This window comes from Polyodon spathula, chromosome 12, assembly GCF_017654505.1.
Source record: "Polyodon spathula isolate WHYD16114869_AA chromosome 12, ASM1765450v1, whole genome shotgun sequence".
NCBI lineage: Eukaryota > Metazoa > Chordata > Actinopteri > Acipenseriformes > Polyodontidae > Polyodon > Polyodon spathula.
The window spans coordinates 27946345-27963292 of NC_054545.1; the positions used below are offsets into that span (position 1 = coordinate 27946345).

Genomic DNA, 16948 nt, shown 5'->3' on the forward strand with positions numbered 1-16948 from the left:
TCCTATATATGTAACAGATATGGATTCGGGACAAAATGTGTTCACTGTCTCCAAATGTACAATTCAAACTGAAGTTATCCTTGAAAACAAACTCTTATTCATTAATGACCACTTTCGACCCTGATAGCATGCAGAACGGACAAGTTAGATACTCTGTTTATGGCAACCTGATTGAAGGCCATACAATGTCTTCTGTTATGTCCATCAACCCTGAAAATAGAGACATTTATGCTTTAAATTGGTTTGACTATGAGCAACTAAGAAACTTAGATTGTCAAGTTCAAGCCAAAAATGTTAGAATGCACCCACTCAGCATGAATTGTTCTGTCCATGTGTTCATTCTTGATCAAAATGACAATGTGACAATCATTTTATCTCCTTTATCAACTAATGATTCTATAATGGCTGTTCAGAAAGTTTCAAAATCTGTGGACAGTGGGTACCTGGTAACAAAAATCAGAGCTTATGATGCTGACATTGGTCTTTTAAACTAACTGAAATTTCAGATCACATCTTGTTCAGAGTGGGGCTTTATACAGGAGAAATTAGGTTATGCAAACTTTTAGTGGACACAGATGCAATCTTGCATAAACTAGTTATAACAGTGACATACAGTGGAGAACCTCCACTCTCCACTACTCTAAGTATAAACACTGAAGTGGTGGAGAACACAGAAGACAATTTTCCTTTATTTTCTTCAGCTTTCAAAGACCAATTCACCAATCACAAAGATGTTTCCAAACTAACTCTTTATCTAATCATTACACTGGGGTCGATTTGATAACCAGACTATCATTTTTGGAGAAAACTGAGACGTTTTTTGCTGTGGTGAGTTTCCTTTTTTTTCATTTCATGAACAGGTACATATACAGAGGTGGCCAAATCTGTCCCCATAATAACTATTTGCAGGCTACATATTTGCTACTAAATCCAATATTTCACTTTATTTCAGTGTGTGTGGTTATTCTATGTACATGAGGTTTATTAAGGGATCAAAATTAGTGTCCACATGTGTTGGCACTGTTTTCTTCTCCATTAAACATAGTTTACACGTATTTTCACAACAGTTTGCAATCAGTATCAATCTATAGTTACATTTTAATTAACTCTAAAGCAAATTCTGTATATTGCAGTTTATTCTACTTATATTTTCCTATATTGCAATATTTTACTAATGTACTGTATGTATGTATGTATGTATGTATGTATGTATGTATGTATTATTGACACATACAAACAATGAATGGCAAATTAGCATTATGGAAACAAATGACTCTATTTTAAAGCAAGAGAAAAATGAAATGGCACAATTGTAGTAGTAGTAGTAGCGTAGTAGTAGTAGTGGTGGTGCCAACACTGCTCACTGTTTTAGTTCAGTAAAACTCATACCCACTGACAGTTATTAAATAATGCTCATGGCGTCGCTGTTGTCCAACAGAATCTCGTGCAAGCTTAAATTAAGCTCCTGGACCACCCCTCAGTGTTGACGTTGTACAATCAGGCAGACAAAGCAAGAGAATGACAGTCAGTTTCAGCGCACGTACAGAGCAAAGGATTAATACCTCTATGTTTGTTTTTTTCAAGGGTAGTTAAATTGTTTTTGGATATTCTCCAGTGCTACAGCAAATTGACAGTAGTTTTTCCTCTTTATATCGCTTCAGGAAAAGCGCATCATTTGGGTTGTATTTGTCTTTCTCCCATCAAGATGCACACAGACCGTCTGGATTTTCACAGGACTCCAACGTGGAAATGCGTTTGCTTTATTTTTCTATCCTGCATTTGGGAAGCAGCAACGGGGCAGATTAGGTACAAAATTGAAGAGGAAGTGGAAGTGGGGACCTCTGTTGGAAACATTGCTAAGGATTTGGGATTGGATGTTAATGCCCTGTCTGCTCGCAGGTTTCGAATGTCCACCGGAGCTCAGAAAAAATATACAGAGGTAAATCTGAAGAATGGGGTTGTATTCATTAATGATAAAATAGACAGAGAGGATATCTGTGGACAGACCTTAACATGCTTTCTTAACCTGGAAATAGTTTTAGAAAACCCTCTTGAGATGCATTATGCTGAGATAGAAATTTTAGATGTAAATGATAATTCACCTATTTTCCCAGAGCCTAAACTGTCTCTTGAAATTGCAGAACATGTATTGCCAGGAGCGAGGTTTTCTCTGGAAAGTGCACATGATCCAGACACTGGAATGAACTCCCTTGCTTCGTACAAGCTCAGTCCAAATGAATATTTTCAACTGCATGTTGAAACACAAAACAAACACAAGAAAGTGCCATTTCTAGTTTTACGAAAGCAACTGGACAGGGAGCTTCAGTCAGTTCACAATTTAGTTTTGACTGCAATTGATGGTGGCTCACCAGTGAGGTCAGGGACGGTGGATATATCGATCACAGTTCTGGACTCTAATGACAATCCACCCGTCTTTGCCAGAGAAATATATACTGTTAGTATATCGGAAAACGCAAGCATAGGCGCACCTGTAATTAAACTTAACGCCAGTGATGCAGATGAAGGTAACAATGGGAAAATTAGATTTTTTTTTTAGCGACAAGACAATGGAACATGTTTGTGAAGCATTTAATATAGATTCTAATTCTGGGGAGATAAAGGTTAAAGGGTTGCTGGATTTTGAAGAAAAAAGTGATTATGATATCGAATTTGTGGCTGAGGACGAGGGGCAGCCCTCAATGGTAGCTCAATGCAGTGTCATTGTTAAAATAATAGACGTTAACGATAACGCACCGTTGGTTACAGTCAGCTCCCTTTCTAATCCATTAAAGGAAGATACTCCTATAGACACAGTAGTAGCTTTAATTAGTGTAACTGATGCTGACTCAGAAGACAACGCGAAAGTTAAGTGTTCATTGTCTCCAAACATACCATTTAAATTGAAGGCCTCATTTAAAACCAACTTTTATTCTTTAGTCATTGATGGTTTTCTAGACAGAGAAACAACACCAGAGTATAATGTTACAATTACTGCTACAGATTTTGGTTCTCCACCTCTTTATAGTATTAAAACAGTTAGAATTACAATTTCTGATGTAAATGACAATCTGCCCCGTTTTCAGCAGTCATCTTACAGCGTATATATTCAAGAAAATAATGCACCAGGCGCTTGGATTTTCCAAATTACTGCCCTGGACCCAGATAGCATGGAGAATGGAAAGGTTTCTTACTCTGTTTTTGAAAACCAGATTGAGGATCAACCAGTGCCTGCTATTTTGTCCATTAACCCTGACAATGGAAACATTTACGCGCTAAATAGTTTTGACTGCGAGAAATTAAAGAACTTTCATTTTCAAGTTCTAGCTAAAGATAACAGACTCAATCCACTTACTTCGAATGTTACCGTCCACGTGTATATTCTTGACCAAAATGACAATGCGCCGGTCATACTGTTTCCTTTAGCGAATAGCGGGTCGCTGGTGACTGTAGAGAAAGTTTCAAGATCTGTGAACACAGGTTTTCTGGTAACCAAGATCAGAGCAAATGATGCTGACATCGGTTACAATGCATGGATCTCATTCAAGCTAAGTTACATTACAGACCCAAGCTTGTTTGCTGTGGGGCTTTACACAGGGGAAATTAGAACACGAAGACTGTTTGTAGACACGGATGTTGCCGTTCATAAAATCACAATTACAGTTAAGGACGGCGGTAGCCCTTCACTCTCAGCAACCGTAAACATGGACATCGAAGTTGTGGAAAACACAAAAGAAAACGTTCCTTTGTTTTCAACGTCTTTCAAAAACCAATTCAAAAGTCCAGATGACGCTTCCCAACTAACTCTGTATTTAATTATAACGCTGGGGTCGGTTTCATTCCTATTTGTAGTTAGTGTTATCGCCCTTGTAACTACTCACTGTTACAAAGCCAGGTGCCACAAGTCTAACCAGACGTTTGCTCCATATCTCAACTATGGCGATGGCAGCGGCGGCGGATCACTCTTTCGCACTTATCGCTACCAAATGCATTTGTCTCAGGAAACGCAACAGATTCATGGGGATAGAAGCAACGGAAACAGGCACACGCAATCGGGATTCAACGAACAGACAATCATTGTTGACGAAAACGGAACGAAATTTTATGCTGTGGTGAGTCACTAAATATATTTAACAATATCATTATTGTTAATCTTACCCAACTTATTGTCTTCATGGCTAGTATCCAACTGTAATACTTGAAGCTTAATATATAGTAAATGTCATTGTTTCCAGTGTCATACAGTTCAGCCGCATTGTAGTTATTTCTGGTGATGTCATGTTGGTAAACCAAACAAGGTAATTGTAGGAACATATTTACATTCAAAAGTCCCACCATATAGTATACATACCCAATACTTTAAGACACATTGTCGTCACTCTCTGATGTTCAGATGATGACCTCTAAGTTCGTATGCAGCTCATAGTTTGAACTGAGGGCCGCCTAGAGACATAACAGCATAAGCTGTGTCATTTTTGTCAGAATTAGCTAAATACAAATAAATACATACATAAATATATGTAGTAAAACGGTATGTATGTATGTATGTATGTATGTATGTATGTATGTATGTATGTATGTATGTATGTATGTTAGTCTGTGTTTACATACAGCAGGTATTTTCATTTGATGTCTTCCCAATCTGCCTACTCTGCGTTTATTTTTATATTAATGAACGACATATGATCGTAATAATCTTGAGGGAAAAAAAAACATATTCGACTGATACACATACACAATTCATTAAATATACCTGGTTATTTCTCTTTAATTTTCTTCTTTCTCATACGTGGAATGGTAGCTTGGTGATTTTAGGATAGGTATGATATGGATTTTAACTGAAAGAAAACCCTGTATACATGTTGATGGTCGCTGTAATCATTTTATTTTCAATGTATGTCTCTAAGCTACACCGAGTTCACGTTTACTCATTTTATTTTAATACAGACACATCATCTACACATGTTAGCACAATTTAGGAGAGCACAGAAGTTGTGTTATATTTAACACAATTACTATCTTATTTAAATACAAACATTAGCAGTGTATACATTAACTCATTCATATGTATGATATATACTACACAATGATGTGTTCTATATATATATATATATATATATATATATATATATATATATATATATATATATATATATATATATATATATATATATATACACACACACACACAAACACACACACACACATACACACATTATACACAATGTGATACATTACATTGCACTACTTATTTCCATTTTAATTTCTTATCTGGTGTAATCATTTTTAGCCTCATGGTGTCGTTGATGTCTAACAAAAAAACATGCAAACCACCCCCCAGTGCAACTTATACAGCCAGACAAAGCAGCAAACCCAGTCAGTTTCTACAGTGGCTTGCGAAAGTATTGACCTCCCTTGGCATTTTTCCTATTTTGTTGCCTTACAACCTGGAATTAAAATGGATTTTTATTTGGATTTCATGTAATGGACATACACAAAATAGTCCAAATTGGTGAAGTGAAATGAAAAAAATAACTTGTTTAAAAAAATTCTAAAAAGTAAATAATGGAAAAGTGGTGCATGCATATGTATTTACCCCCTTTGCTATTAAGCCTCTAAATAAGATCTGGTGCAACCAATTACCTTCAGAAGTCACATAGTTAGTTAAATAAAGTCCACCTTTGTGTAATCTAAGTGTCACATGATCTGTCACATGATCTCAGTATATATACACCTGTTCTGAAAGGCTCCAGTGTCTGCAACACCACTAAGCAAGGGGCACCACCAAGCAAGCGGCACCATGAAGACCAAGGAGCTCTCCAAACAGGTCGGGGACAAAGTTGTGGAGAAGTACATATCAGGGTTGGGTTAGAAAAAAATATTCGAAACTTTGAACCTTCCACAGAGCACCATTAAAGCCATTATTAAAAAATGGAAAGAATATGGCACCACAACAAACCTGGCAAGAGAGGGCCACCCACCAAAACTCACGCACCAGGCAAGGAGGGCATTAATCAGAGAGGCAAAAAAGAGACCAAAGTTAACCCTGAAGAAGCCGCAAAGCTCCAGAGTGGAGTATCTGTCCATAGGACCACTTTAAGCCATACACTCCACAGAGCTGGGCTTTACGGAAGAGTGGCCAGAAAAAAGCCATTGCTTAAAGAAAAAAATAAGCAAACACATTTGGTGTTCACCAAAAGGCATGTTGGAGAATCCCCAAACATATGGAAGAAGGTACTCTGGTCAGATGAGACTAAAATTGAGCTTTTTGGCCATCAAGGAAAATGCTATGTCTGGCGCAAACCCAACACCTCTCATCACCCCGAGATCACCATCCCCACACTGAAGCATGGTGGTGGCGGCATCATGCTGTGGGGATGTTTTTCATCAGCAGGGACTGGAAAACTGGTCAAAATTGAAGGAATGATGGATGGCACTAAATATAGGGAAATTCTTGAGGGAATCCTGTTTCAGTCTTCCAGAGATTTGAGACTGGGATGGAGGTTCACCTTCCAGCAGGAAAATGACCCTAAGCATACTGCTAAAGCAACACTCGAGTGGTTTAAAGGGAAACATTTAAATGTCTTGGAATGGCCTAGTCAAAGCCCAGACCTCAATCCAATTGAGAATCTGTGGTATGACTTAAGTATTGCTGTACACCAACGGAACCCATCCAACTTGAAAGAGCTGGAGCAGTTTTGCCTTGAAGAATGGACAAAAATCCCAGTGGTTAGATGTGCCAAGCTTATAGATACATAAGCCACCAAGAGACTTGCAGCTATAATTGTTGCAAAAGGTGGCTCTACAAAGTATTGACTTGGGGGGGGGGGGGGGGGGTATAGTTATGCACGCTCAAGTTTTCTGTTTTTTTGTCTTATTTCTTGTTTGTTTCACAATGAAAAATATTTTGCATCTTCAAAGTGGTAGGCATGTTGTGTAAATCAAATGATACAAACCCCAAAAAATCTAATTTAATTCCAGGTTGTAAGGCAACAAAATAGGAAAAATAGCACTTTTAAAATTCAGCCGCTGCGTGTCGCTGTAGACCTTCTGGTTAAAGCACAACAAAGGCTTGCCGTTGCTCCTCCTCTAGTCAGAATGAAACCCGATGTATCCCTGTAGAGACCTTTACTTCAGTCTGCCAGCCGAGCCAGGTCTACTTGGTATGTTATATGCAAGAGATATGTGCTGTCTATTTGAACACAGAGTTTCGTATACAATAATTAAATATATCTAAGGCGTTTATCAGATCTGTCGGGATTTTACTTTGAAACTGGTGTGTAAGATTCATCAATTGTCCTTGGATTGCGATCTTCATTTTGGACACATTTTCATGAAGAATGGAAAAATGGCGCGTATGTAGGACTGACGTCAAATGTAGCTGTTTTTAATCGCAATGGTAATTCTGTACTGAGTGGTTGCTGATACTACAGTGCATTGGATTACATACATACCTGGTACTTCTGCAGCTATGATTTGTTCAAACCGAAGACACCCTGCACGAGTTTATTTTCCCTTTGTGCTGCTTTCTTGCCTTTGGAATCTTATTTTGGGGCAAATTATTTTCTCTATTGCAGAAGAATCGGAACAGGGGAGCTTTGTTGGAAATATAGCTAAAGATCTGAATCTCAGTGTCCAAGAACTGGCAGCTCGCAGGTTTCGGATTGTCTCGGGATCCCAGAAACAGTATTTTGAGGTAAATATAAACAACGGAATTCTGTTTGTTAATGAAAGAATAAACAGAGAGGAACTTTGTCCTAACGCTCACACTTGCTCTGTAAATTTAGAAGCGATTCTGAACAATCCTTTAAAATTATACCGTGTGGGAATTAATATATTAGATGTCAATGACAATTCACCGGTATTCCCTGTCAGTTCTGTGTACTTAAATATTGCTGAGCTCACTGTTCCAGGGGCTCGGTTCCCATTGGAGAGTGCTTATGACGCAGATGTGGGCACGAATTCCCTTAATAAATATGAACTCAGTTCTAACAATTATTTTATTTTAGATGTACAAACAAACGATGAGCAGAGTATATCTGTCGAGTTAGTGCTGCAGAAACCTTTAGACCGAGAGTCGCAGCCTTTGGTCGAACTTGTGCTGACAGCTGTCGATGGTGGAAACCCACCGAAATCTGGAACCGCAACTATTTTTGTCAAAGTGCTAGATGCCAATGACAACGCTCCCGTTTTCAGCAGCTCAATATATAAGGTGAGGGTGTTTGAAAATGTGCCACATGGGACTGCAATAATACAACTAAATGCAACAGACCCGGATGAAGGCTTAAATGGCGACGTTCTTTATTCTTTTGGTAACCGTGGCCTTAAAACCATTGCAGATATGTTCGACATAGATTCTAACACTGGTGAAATTCGTGTTAAGGGTGATCTAGATTTTGAAGGAACGAATGTTTTTGAAATTCGTGTACAAGCCCAGGACAAAGGTCAGGTGGCAATGACCGGTCATTGTAAAGTGTTGGTTGAGGTTATGGATCTTAATGACAACCCTCCTGAAATAACAGTGACATCTCTGCTAAGCCCCGTCCAGGAGGGCGCTAAAATTGGCACTGTGATTGCGCTAATCAGTGTTTCAGACAAAGATGGTGGCAAAAATGGAAATGTAAATTGCCAGATTATTGAGACAGTCCCTTTTAAATTACTTAAATCATTCCAGAATTATTATTCTTTAATCCTAGAAGGAGTTCTGGACCGTGAAAGTGTATCTCGGTACAATGTGACGATTACAGCGACAGATGAAGGGTCGCCAGCACTTTCCCTCACCCAGATTATCACTGTTCATGTTTCAGATGTCAACGACAACGCACCATTTTTCCCACAGTCTGTCGTGACGGTCTACCAAAAGGAAAATAGTCCAATTGGATCTCTTCTGCTTACTGTAACTGCTTCAGATCCCGATTTAGACAGAAACGCTGCAGTAACTTACTCTCTATTAGAAAGTGCGATCCAGGGCGTACCCGTTTCTAAGTTTATTAACGTGGACTCTGTCAGTGGTAATGTTTATAGCATGCAATATTTTAATTATGAAGAGCTAAAAGTATTCCAGTTCCAAATCCAAGCTGATGATTCTGGGGAACCTCAACTCACAAGCAACGTCACTGTGAACGTATTCATTCTTGATGAGAATGACAACAGTCCGGTCATTCTTACGCCACATTTCAATCTCGGTCTCAAGAGCACTGAGGGTATTCCACACTCTGCTGATGCTGGATATTTTGTGGCCAAGATACGGGCTTTTGATGCCGATTCTGGATACAATGCATGGCTTTCTTATCACATTGTGGAACCCAAAGGACCCGATCTATTCAGCATTAGTCTAAACACAGGTGAAATTAGAACAAAACGACACTTCGAGGATAATGACTCCAATCAACAAGATGTGGTCATTTTGGTTCAGGACCATGGAGAGCCACCATTATCAGCCACCGTGACCCTGACTATATTGGTTATCGACAGCACTCAAGAAGAACATTTACAATTGAAGCAAAAACCCCAAAAAGAAGATAATTTCACTAATTTAAATCTGTATTTAGTTATCGCCATTGCCTCTATATCAATTATATTTGTATTGGCTCTTGTTTTTTTCATTGCCATTAAATGTCAACGGACTGATGACAATCATTTTAGTAGGTATAGCACGCCTATGATTACATCGAACCCCGATGGAAGCTGGGCCTACTCTAAAACCCAGCATTACGACGTGTGTTTAACATCAGAGACACCTAAGAGTGACTTCTTGGTTTTTAACGCGCCTTTTCCACGTACAAATGGGGAACTTATTATGGATAACCGAACAGACTCGTGTAACAGGACTCTTTCGACTCGAAAAGACATCGAGGTAAGCAGATTTTATTAAGTTACAAATGTATATACACAGTTAGGGGTCAAGGGTGCTGAACTCAGCTGTTTGGTTGTAATGCTATTGGCTTAGTCACGTGGAGCCCAGGTTCGCTTAGAGAAAACATAAAGATGAACTGCCAGTTTCACGCTCTGCGAATACTGTATTTGCGAATATATTGGACTGGTAACGTGTAGGTGGTGAGTGTATAATTTCGATTTGTAAATACATGGGAAGCGATTTATTTATTTATTTATTTATTTATTTATTTATTTTCAGAGGGGTGGAAGGATGGGTCTTTTTTAACAATCTGGAAGTAATTAGCTATATATTACCTATACGTACGTATTCCACTTATAAACATAATTCGAAATGGTGTATGTAACTGCGAACATATGTATCTTAAGTATCAACAATACAAGAACACTTAACTGCCAAAGAACATGAGTTTATTATTTGTACTAAACACGCCCTGTGGGCCGTACAGTGTACTAAGTAGTACCATTTTACGAATGTAGCCCTATATTTTTCCCATATGTAATTAAAATTGTTTATGTTATAAGTTTTAAACTGTACAATGGCTGTGCCAAAAAAAAAAAAAAAAAAAAAAAAAAAAAAAAAAAAAAAAATGCCGCCGTTACTGTCATTTACCGTGTTTGCGCAAAAAAGCTGCATGTGGAACAGGAAAACTGTACGTATTAAACGCAAAACATCTGCCCGTGGAATAGGAAAACTATACCTAATAAAACGGCACTGTGTGTATTAAACTACTTATTAAACGCAAAAGATTTGCCCGTAGAGCACTAAAACTGTACGTATTAAGAGTTCCTTTTAACCAGTTTAATTCGCCGTTAAAGCTCAGACAGGACAGGATCAGGATCAGGGACAGGATGCACCTCTATAACAGAGTGATCAGGATCAGGGACAGGATGCACCTCTATAACGTGATCAGGATCAGGGACAGGATGCACCTCTATAACAGAGTGATCAATCAGGGACAGGATGCACCTCTATGTGATCAGTATCAGGGACAGGATGCACCTCTATAACAGAGTGATCACGATCAGGGACAGGATGCATCTATAACAGCCCGATCAGATCAGGGACAGGATGCACCTCTATAACAGAGTGATCAGGATCAGGGACAGGATGCACCTCTATAATGATCAGGATCAGGGACAGGATGCACCTCTATGTGATCAGGATCAGGGACAGGATGCACCTCTATAACAGAGTGATCAGGATCAGGGACAGGATGCACCTCTATAACAGAGTGATCAGGATCAGGGACAGGATGCACCTCTATAACAGAGTGATCAGGATCAGGGACAGGATGCACCTCTATAACAGAGTGATCAGGATCAGGGACAGGATGCACCTCTATAACAGAGTGATCAGGATCAGGGACAGGATGCACCTCTATAACAGAGTGATCAGGATCAGGGACAGGATGCACCTCTATAACAGAGTGATCAGGATCAGGGACAGGATGCACCTCTATAACAGAGTGATCAGGATCAGGGACAGGATGCACCTCTATAACAGAGTGATCAGAATCAGGGACAGGATGCACCTCTATAACAGAGTGATCAGGATCAGGGACAGGATGCACCTCTATAACAGAGTGATCAGGATCAGGGACAGGATGCACCTCTATAACAGAGTGATCAGGATCAGGGACAGGATGCACCTCTATAACAGAGTGATCAGGATCAGGGACAGGATGCACCTCTATAACAGAGTGATCAGGATCAGGGACAGGATGCACCTCTATAACAGAGTGATCAGGATCAGGGACAGGATGCACCTCTATAACAGAGTGATCAGGATCAGGGACAGGATGCACCTCTATAACAGAGTGATCAGGATCAGGGACAGGATGCACCTCTATAACAGAGTGATCAGGATCAGGGACAGGATGCACCTCTATAACAGAGTGATCAGGATCAGGGACAGGATGCACCTCTATAACAGAGTGATCAGGATCAGGGACAGGATGCACCTCTATAACAGAGTGATCAGGATCAGGGACAGGATGCACCTCTATAACAGAGTGATCAGGATCAGGGACAGGATGCACCTCTATAACAGAGTGATCAGGATCAGGGACAGGATGCACCTCTATAACAGAGTGATCAGGATCAGGGACAGGATGCACCTCTATAACAGAGTGATCAGGATCAGGGACAGGATGCACCTCTATAACAGAGTGATCAGGATCAGGGACAGGATGCACCTCTATAAGAGAGTGATCAGGATCAGGGACAGGATGCACCTCTATAAGAGAGTGATCAGTAGTATGTAACATATCTAGTGCCAGCCAATATAGACTAGTGGTGTCTTGGTTTAATTCACCATTGTTTAATCAAGGTTTGTAGGGCGATAACATAGACTAACGCACTTGAGCAAGATCAGCAGAATGATATAAAGTATGTTCTGTTTGCACAACTTCTCAGGATTAAATATGTTTTGTATATAAGAGGTTTTGTGTTGCAAGATAGATTAAGTTCCTGCAGAATATGCAGAGTGTTGTTGTTAACAGCTGAACATATTTTATATAGAAATATGTGAAGTCATGTTTTATATATCTGTGATTAAAGCACCAGCTTGCTCTGGCATTTTGTCTTTTATTTGGTGCATTTTTCCAATATGTCACAAGGGGTCGCTGTTCACCAACACGGTGAAAAAATAAAACGGTATCTTTGGGCCCCTCCTCTGTTCTGAGTGAATACGCAACGCCACTGAGCCTTTGCTGACATAAATCACAGAGTGTTTGCGTAGGACAGACGCATCTGAACACTAACCACGATTTCATTTAACATTGTTCTTTATTACTGCAGACCTTTTCTTGGAAATACATCACACTGGATTTTATACATCTGTAAATATTTCTTCAACGATGGTTTTGTCACACCAAAGAGAATCAATGGGGATGTATTGTGGTTTTATGCTGCTGCCTTGCCTTTGGAATATTGTTTCTGGACAAATCATCTACTCTATTGCAGAAGAATCAGAACAGGGGACCTTTGTGGGAAATATAGCTAAGGATTTACATCTCAGTGTCCAAGAATTAAAAGCTCGTATGTTTCGCGTTGTCTCCGGATCTAAGCAACAGTATTTTCAGGTAAATTTAAACACTGGCATTCTGTTTGTTAATGAAAAAATCGACAGAGAGGAGCTGTGTCCTAACACACCCATTTGCTCTGTGAATTTAGAAGCTATTGTTAACAACCCGTTAAATTTATACCACGTTGAAGTAAACATTTTAGATATTAATGACAATCCTCCCATTTTCCCAGTTAATTCATTATATTTAAACATTGCCGAGGCGACATTGCCAGGAGCACGATTTCCTCTTGAGAGTGCCTTTGATCCAGATGTGGGCAAAAACTCTGTAGATACATATAGACTCAGTTCCAATAAGTATTTTCTTCTGGATTTACAGACTAAAGGGGAGCAGAGTAGATATACAGCATTAGTACTACAAAAAGCTTTAGACCGGGAGAAGGAGTCTGTAATTAAACTAGTGCTGACAGCTGTGGATGGTGGAAACCCACCGAAATCGGGAACGTCACAGATTGTTGTGAACGTTTTGGATGCCAACGACAACGCTCCGGTGTTTACTAGCTCGGTATATAAAGTGAATATTGTTGAAGATGTATCACAAGGAACTGCGGTTATAAAGCTTAATGCAACCGATTTGGATGAAGGTTTAAACGGAGAGATTGTATATTCATTAAGTGATCGTGACCCCAGAAATGTGTTAGATACTTTTGATATAGATTCGAATACTGGTGAAATAAGCGCTAAAAGGCAACTAGATTTTGAAGAAACAGCTGCTTATGAAATTCATGTACAAGCTGAGGACAAAGGTACACCATCAATGGCTGGACACTGTACAATACTGGTTGAAGTGATTGATCTCAATGACAACTCTCCTGAAATAGCAATGACATCTCTGTTGAGCCCCGTTCAGGAGGACGCTAAAGCAGGCTCAGTCGTTGCCATTATTACGGTTTCAGACAAGGATGGAGGAAAAAATGGAAAAGTAAATTGCCACATCTCTGGATCAGTCCCCTTTAAACTGCAAGCGTCGTATCGGAATTATTATTCTCTAGTACTCGATGGGCCGCTTGATAGGGAAATAATATCACAGTATAATATAACCATTACCGCGACAGACGAAGGGTCCCCACCGCTCTCCAGCTCCAAGCAAATCTCTATAGCTGTTTCTGATGTAAATGACAATGCTCCGGTTTTCCCAGAGTCTTCAATCTCAGTTTACGTGAAGGAAAACAGGCCACATGGGTATCCTATTCTTTCTGTATCTGCCTTTGATCCCGATTTAAACGAAAATGCTCAGGTGACCTACACTTTGTTAGATTCTGTTATCCAAGGAGAACCTGTTTCTAAGTTTATTTCTGTCAACTCTGCTAATGGCGATATCTATAGTTTACAATCGCTTGATTACGAAGACCAGAAAGTATTTCAGATCCATGTTCAAGCTACAGATTCGGGGGTCCCACCACATAGCAGCAACGTGACTGTGAACGTATTTATTCTGGATGAAAACGACAACAGTCCTTTAATTCTCCCGCCATATTCTAAAAACGGGCTCACGAGCACTGAAAGGATTCCATATTCTGCCCATATTGGATATTTTGTTGCTAAGATACGAGCAGTTGATCACGATTCTGGATACAATGCGTGGCTTTCATACGACATAATTAAACACAGGGGAACTGATCTTTTTAGTATTAATCACAATAGTGGAGACATTAGAACTAAACGAATGATAGCGGAAGATGACCCCAAAGAACAACTTTTGATAATTCTAGTTAAAGACAACGGAGAAGAACCGTTATCAGCCACGGTCACCCTTACAATATTGATTATCGACAGCACACAAGCAGTGCAATCAGAATTTAGGCAAATGCAAAAAAACGAAGACAATTTTTCAAATTTAAATCTGTATTTAGTTGTCTCGATTGTCTCTATATCAATTATATTTGTGTTGGCTCTTCTTGTTTTCTTTGCCATTAAATGCCACCGGACCGATGACAATCGTTTCAGTAGGTATAGTACGCCTATGATTACATCAAACCCCGATGGAAGCTGGGCCTACTCTAAAACCCAGCACTACGACGTGTGTTTAACATCAGAGTCATCTAAGGGTGACTTCTTGGTTTTTAACGCCCCTTGTCCACATGGAAACGGAGAACTCATTAGTAATGGAACCGATTCCAGTAAACGGACACAGTGGACTGGGAGTCAAGTTGAGGTAAGAAAAATGATGAAGTCATAGGAGTTTGGGATACAAATAATAATAATAATAATAATAATAATAATAATAATAATAATAATAATAATAATAATAAATAATAATAATAAAATATGTATTTATTTATTGTCACGTTTTACCCAGCACAACGTGCTAACTTGGATGGTGGCTGGAATTTGGCCTTTATTTTTTTTAAGTAGATTTTTGCTTTACCTGATGGAGTCATGCACGTTCCCCATATCTCTGCGTAGTTATAAAGGAATTATAATTCGCAGGCAGACTGTGTTATACGTGATATAGGTCAGTATTACGCATTTGTTTTTTGAAAATAAACTCTTTCTTAAAACTTGAGTTCCAACGTGTTGACTTTTCCTCTAAATTTGCTTTGTTTAGCAGGCTAAATACACTACATTAAAATAAAATACAATAAATACATACATAAACAAACAAACAAACAAACATTTAAACAAACAAACAAACAAACAAACAAACAAATAAATAAATAAATAAATAAACACGGAGATCTGCGTCCAATTGTGTTTCTACAATGTGTGGGTCAAAACGTAGGTAACATACTTAGTTACTTTAAAATTAATATAACTTAATATTGCTCCTTTGGTTTCATATCAGATGCTATTTGGCGGTCTTTGTCCTTGAGTCTCCAAGTGCAATATTAACAACGCGGCAGTGGACATGCTATATACAACTTACTATAACCAAGGTGTGACTTTTTGTGTAAATAAGGAAACTGGTTAAGAGCACAGGATAGGACCAGGCCTGTCAACTCTCCCTTATTTGCCTGGACTCTCCCGTTTTTTGAACACGTGTCATGGACAAGATTTCGGCACTGTCTGAGCGTCACTGGCATAAAACTCTACTGTCTGAGCGTCACTGGCTTTTTGGTGTTTTTGTGATCTCTATATGCCATTAGACAGCAGATATTTTAAGAAAATACGGGAAATCTTGTCCGGGAGATGTGTCGAAAAAACGGGACGTTTTTTCTCACATAATCCTAAATAACATTGGAAAAAGACATTGTAAACCACGTATAAATACGCAGGACTGATTTTAACAGTGGAACGTGGGAGCAAGAATGTTTGTGGTAAGCACGAGAGATCACAAAAACATCAAGAAGCCAGTGACGCTCAGAAAAGCAGCGCTTCAAACATCTTTCTGTGCCAAAGGAAAAACGGAGGGTAAGAAAGTTACATATGAGGAGACCTTTACATGTCGTGACTTGTTCAGCAAATCTGTACTAGACATGTTCCCGGACTCACACGTTGCAAAGTGTTCTGCAGCAAAGTCTGAAAGTCACACAAATAATGAAAGCGTGTCTATTACAATTCCACTATCAACACTGCTTTAGAAATTCGGGTTGCTTGATAATAACATGTGTTTATATACAGCAGTAGTGTATTCATTTGAAATAGAAGACAGTTGACAATTAAATGTTATTGACGGTGGTATTATTGATCAGCCACGTATGTGCAGTGGAACGAATAACGGTGCAATACCTGGTTGTTCTCTATTTTGGCTTATTTTATATTTTTTATGATGGACTTTAGATTTTTTTTTTTTTTTTTTTTTGTGGTTGTTGTTATAAAGTAGGCGCCATAGCTCGTCATTTTGATGTCGAGGTCAATGTGCAACACCAAACTCAGCCTCTAGGTTCATTGTGTGATGAAAGTAACAACGCCAACTTTGCTATCGTGCAAAATCAAGTACAGTGGACCAGTTTACAGAGTACTGGCTGCTGTCAACTGAGCCACAGACAACTACAATACAATAAGAACCACAGACAACTACAATGTAAT

General features: G+C 39.1%; 1 protein-coding gene and 1 pseudogene across 5 annotated transcripts in view; both read left to right on the forward strand.

Annotated features, from left to right (window-relative positions):
- LOC121324950 (protocadherin alpha-C2-like) overlaps positions 1-16948 on the forward strand; it is an 88759-nt gene that overhangs the window by 22048 nt on the left and 49763 nt on the right. The window contains exon 1 of one of the 5 annotated variants that reach the window (XM_041267167.1): positions 7135-9853. The exons of 3 other annotated variants lie outside the window; for them this stretch is intronic. In XM_041267167.1, the coding sequence (XP_041123101.1) occupies positions 7469-9853 (2385 nt within the window). In that variant the 5' untranslated portion in view covers positions 7135-7468. Of the gene's footprint in view, positions 1-7134; positions 9854-12411; positions 15135-16948 lie in introns of those variants that run through there. One more of the 5 variants, XM_041267169.1, reaches the window with a different exon arrangement.
- LOC121324259 lies at positions 1706-4121 on the forward strand (annotated as a pseudogene).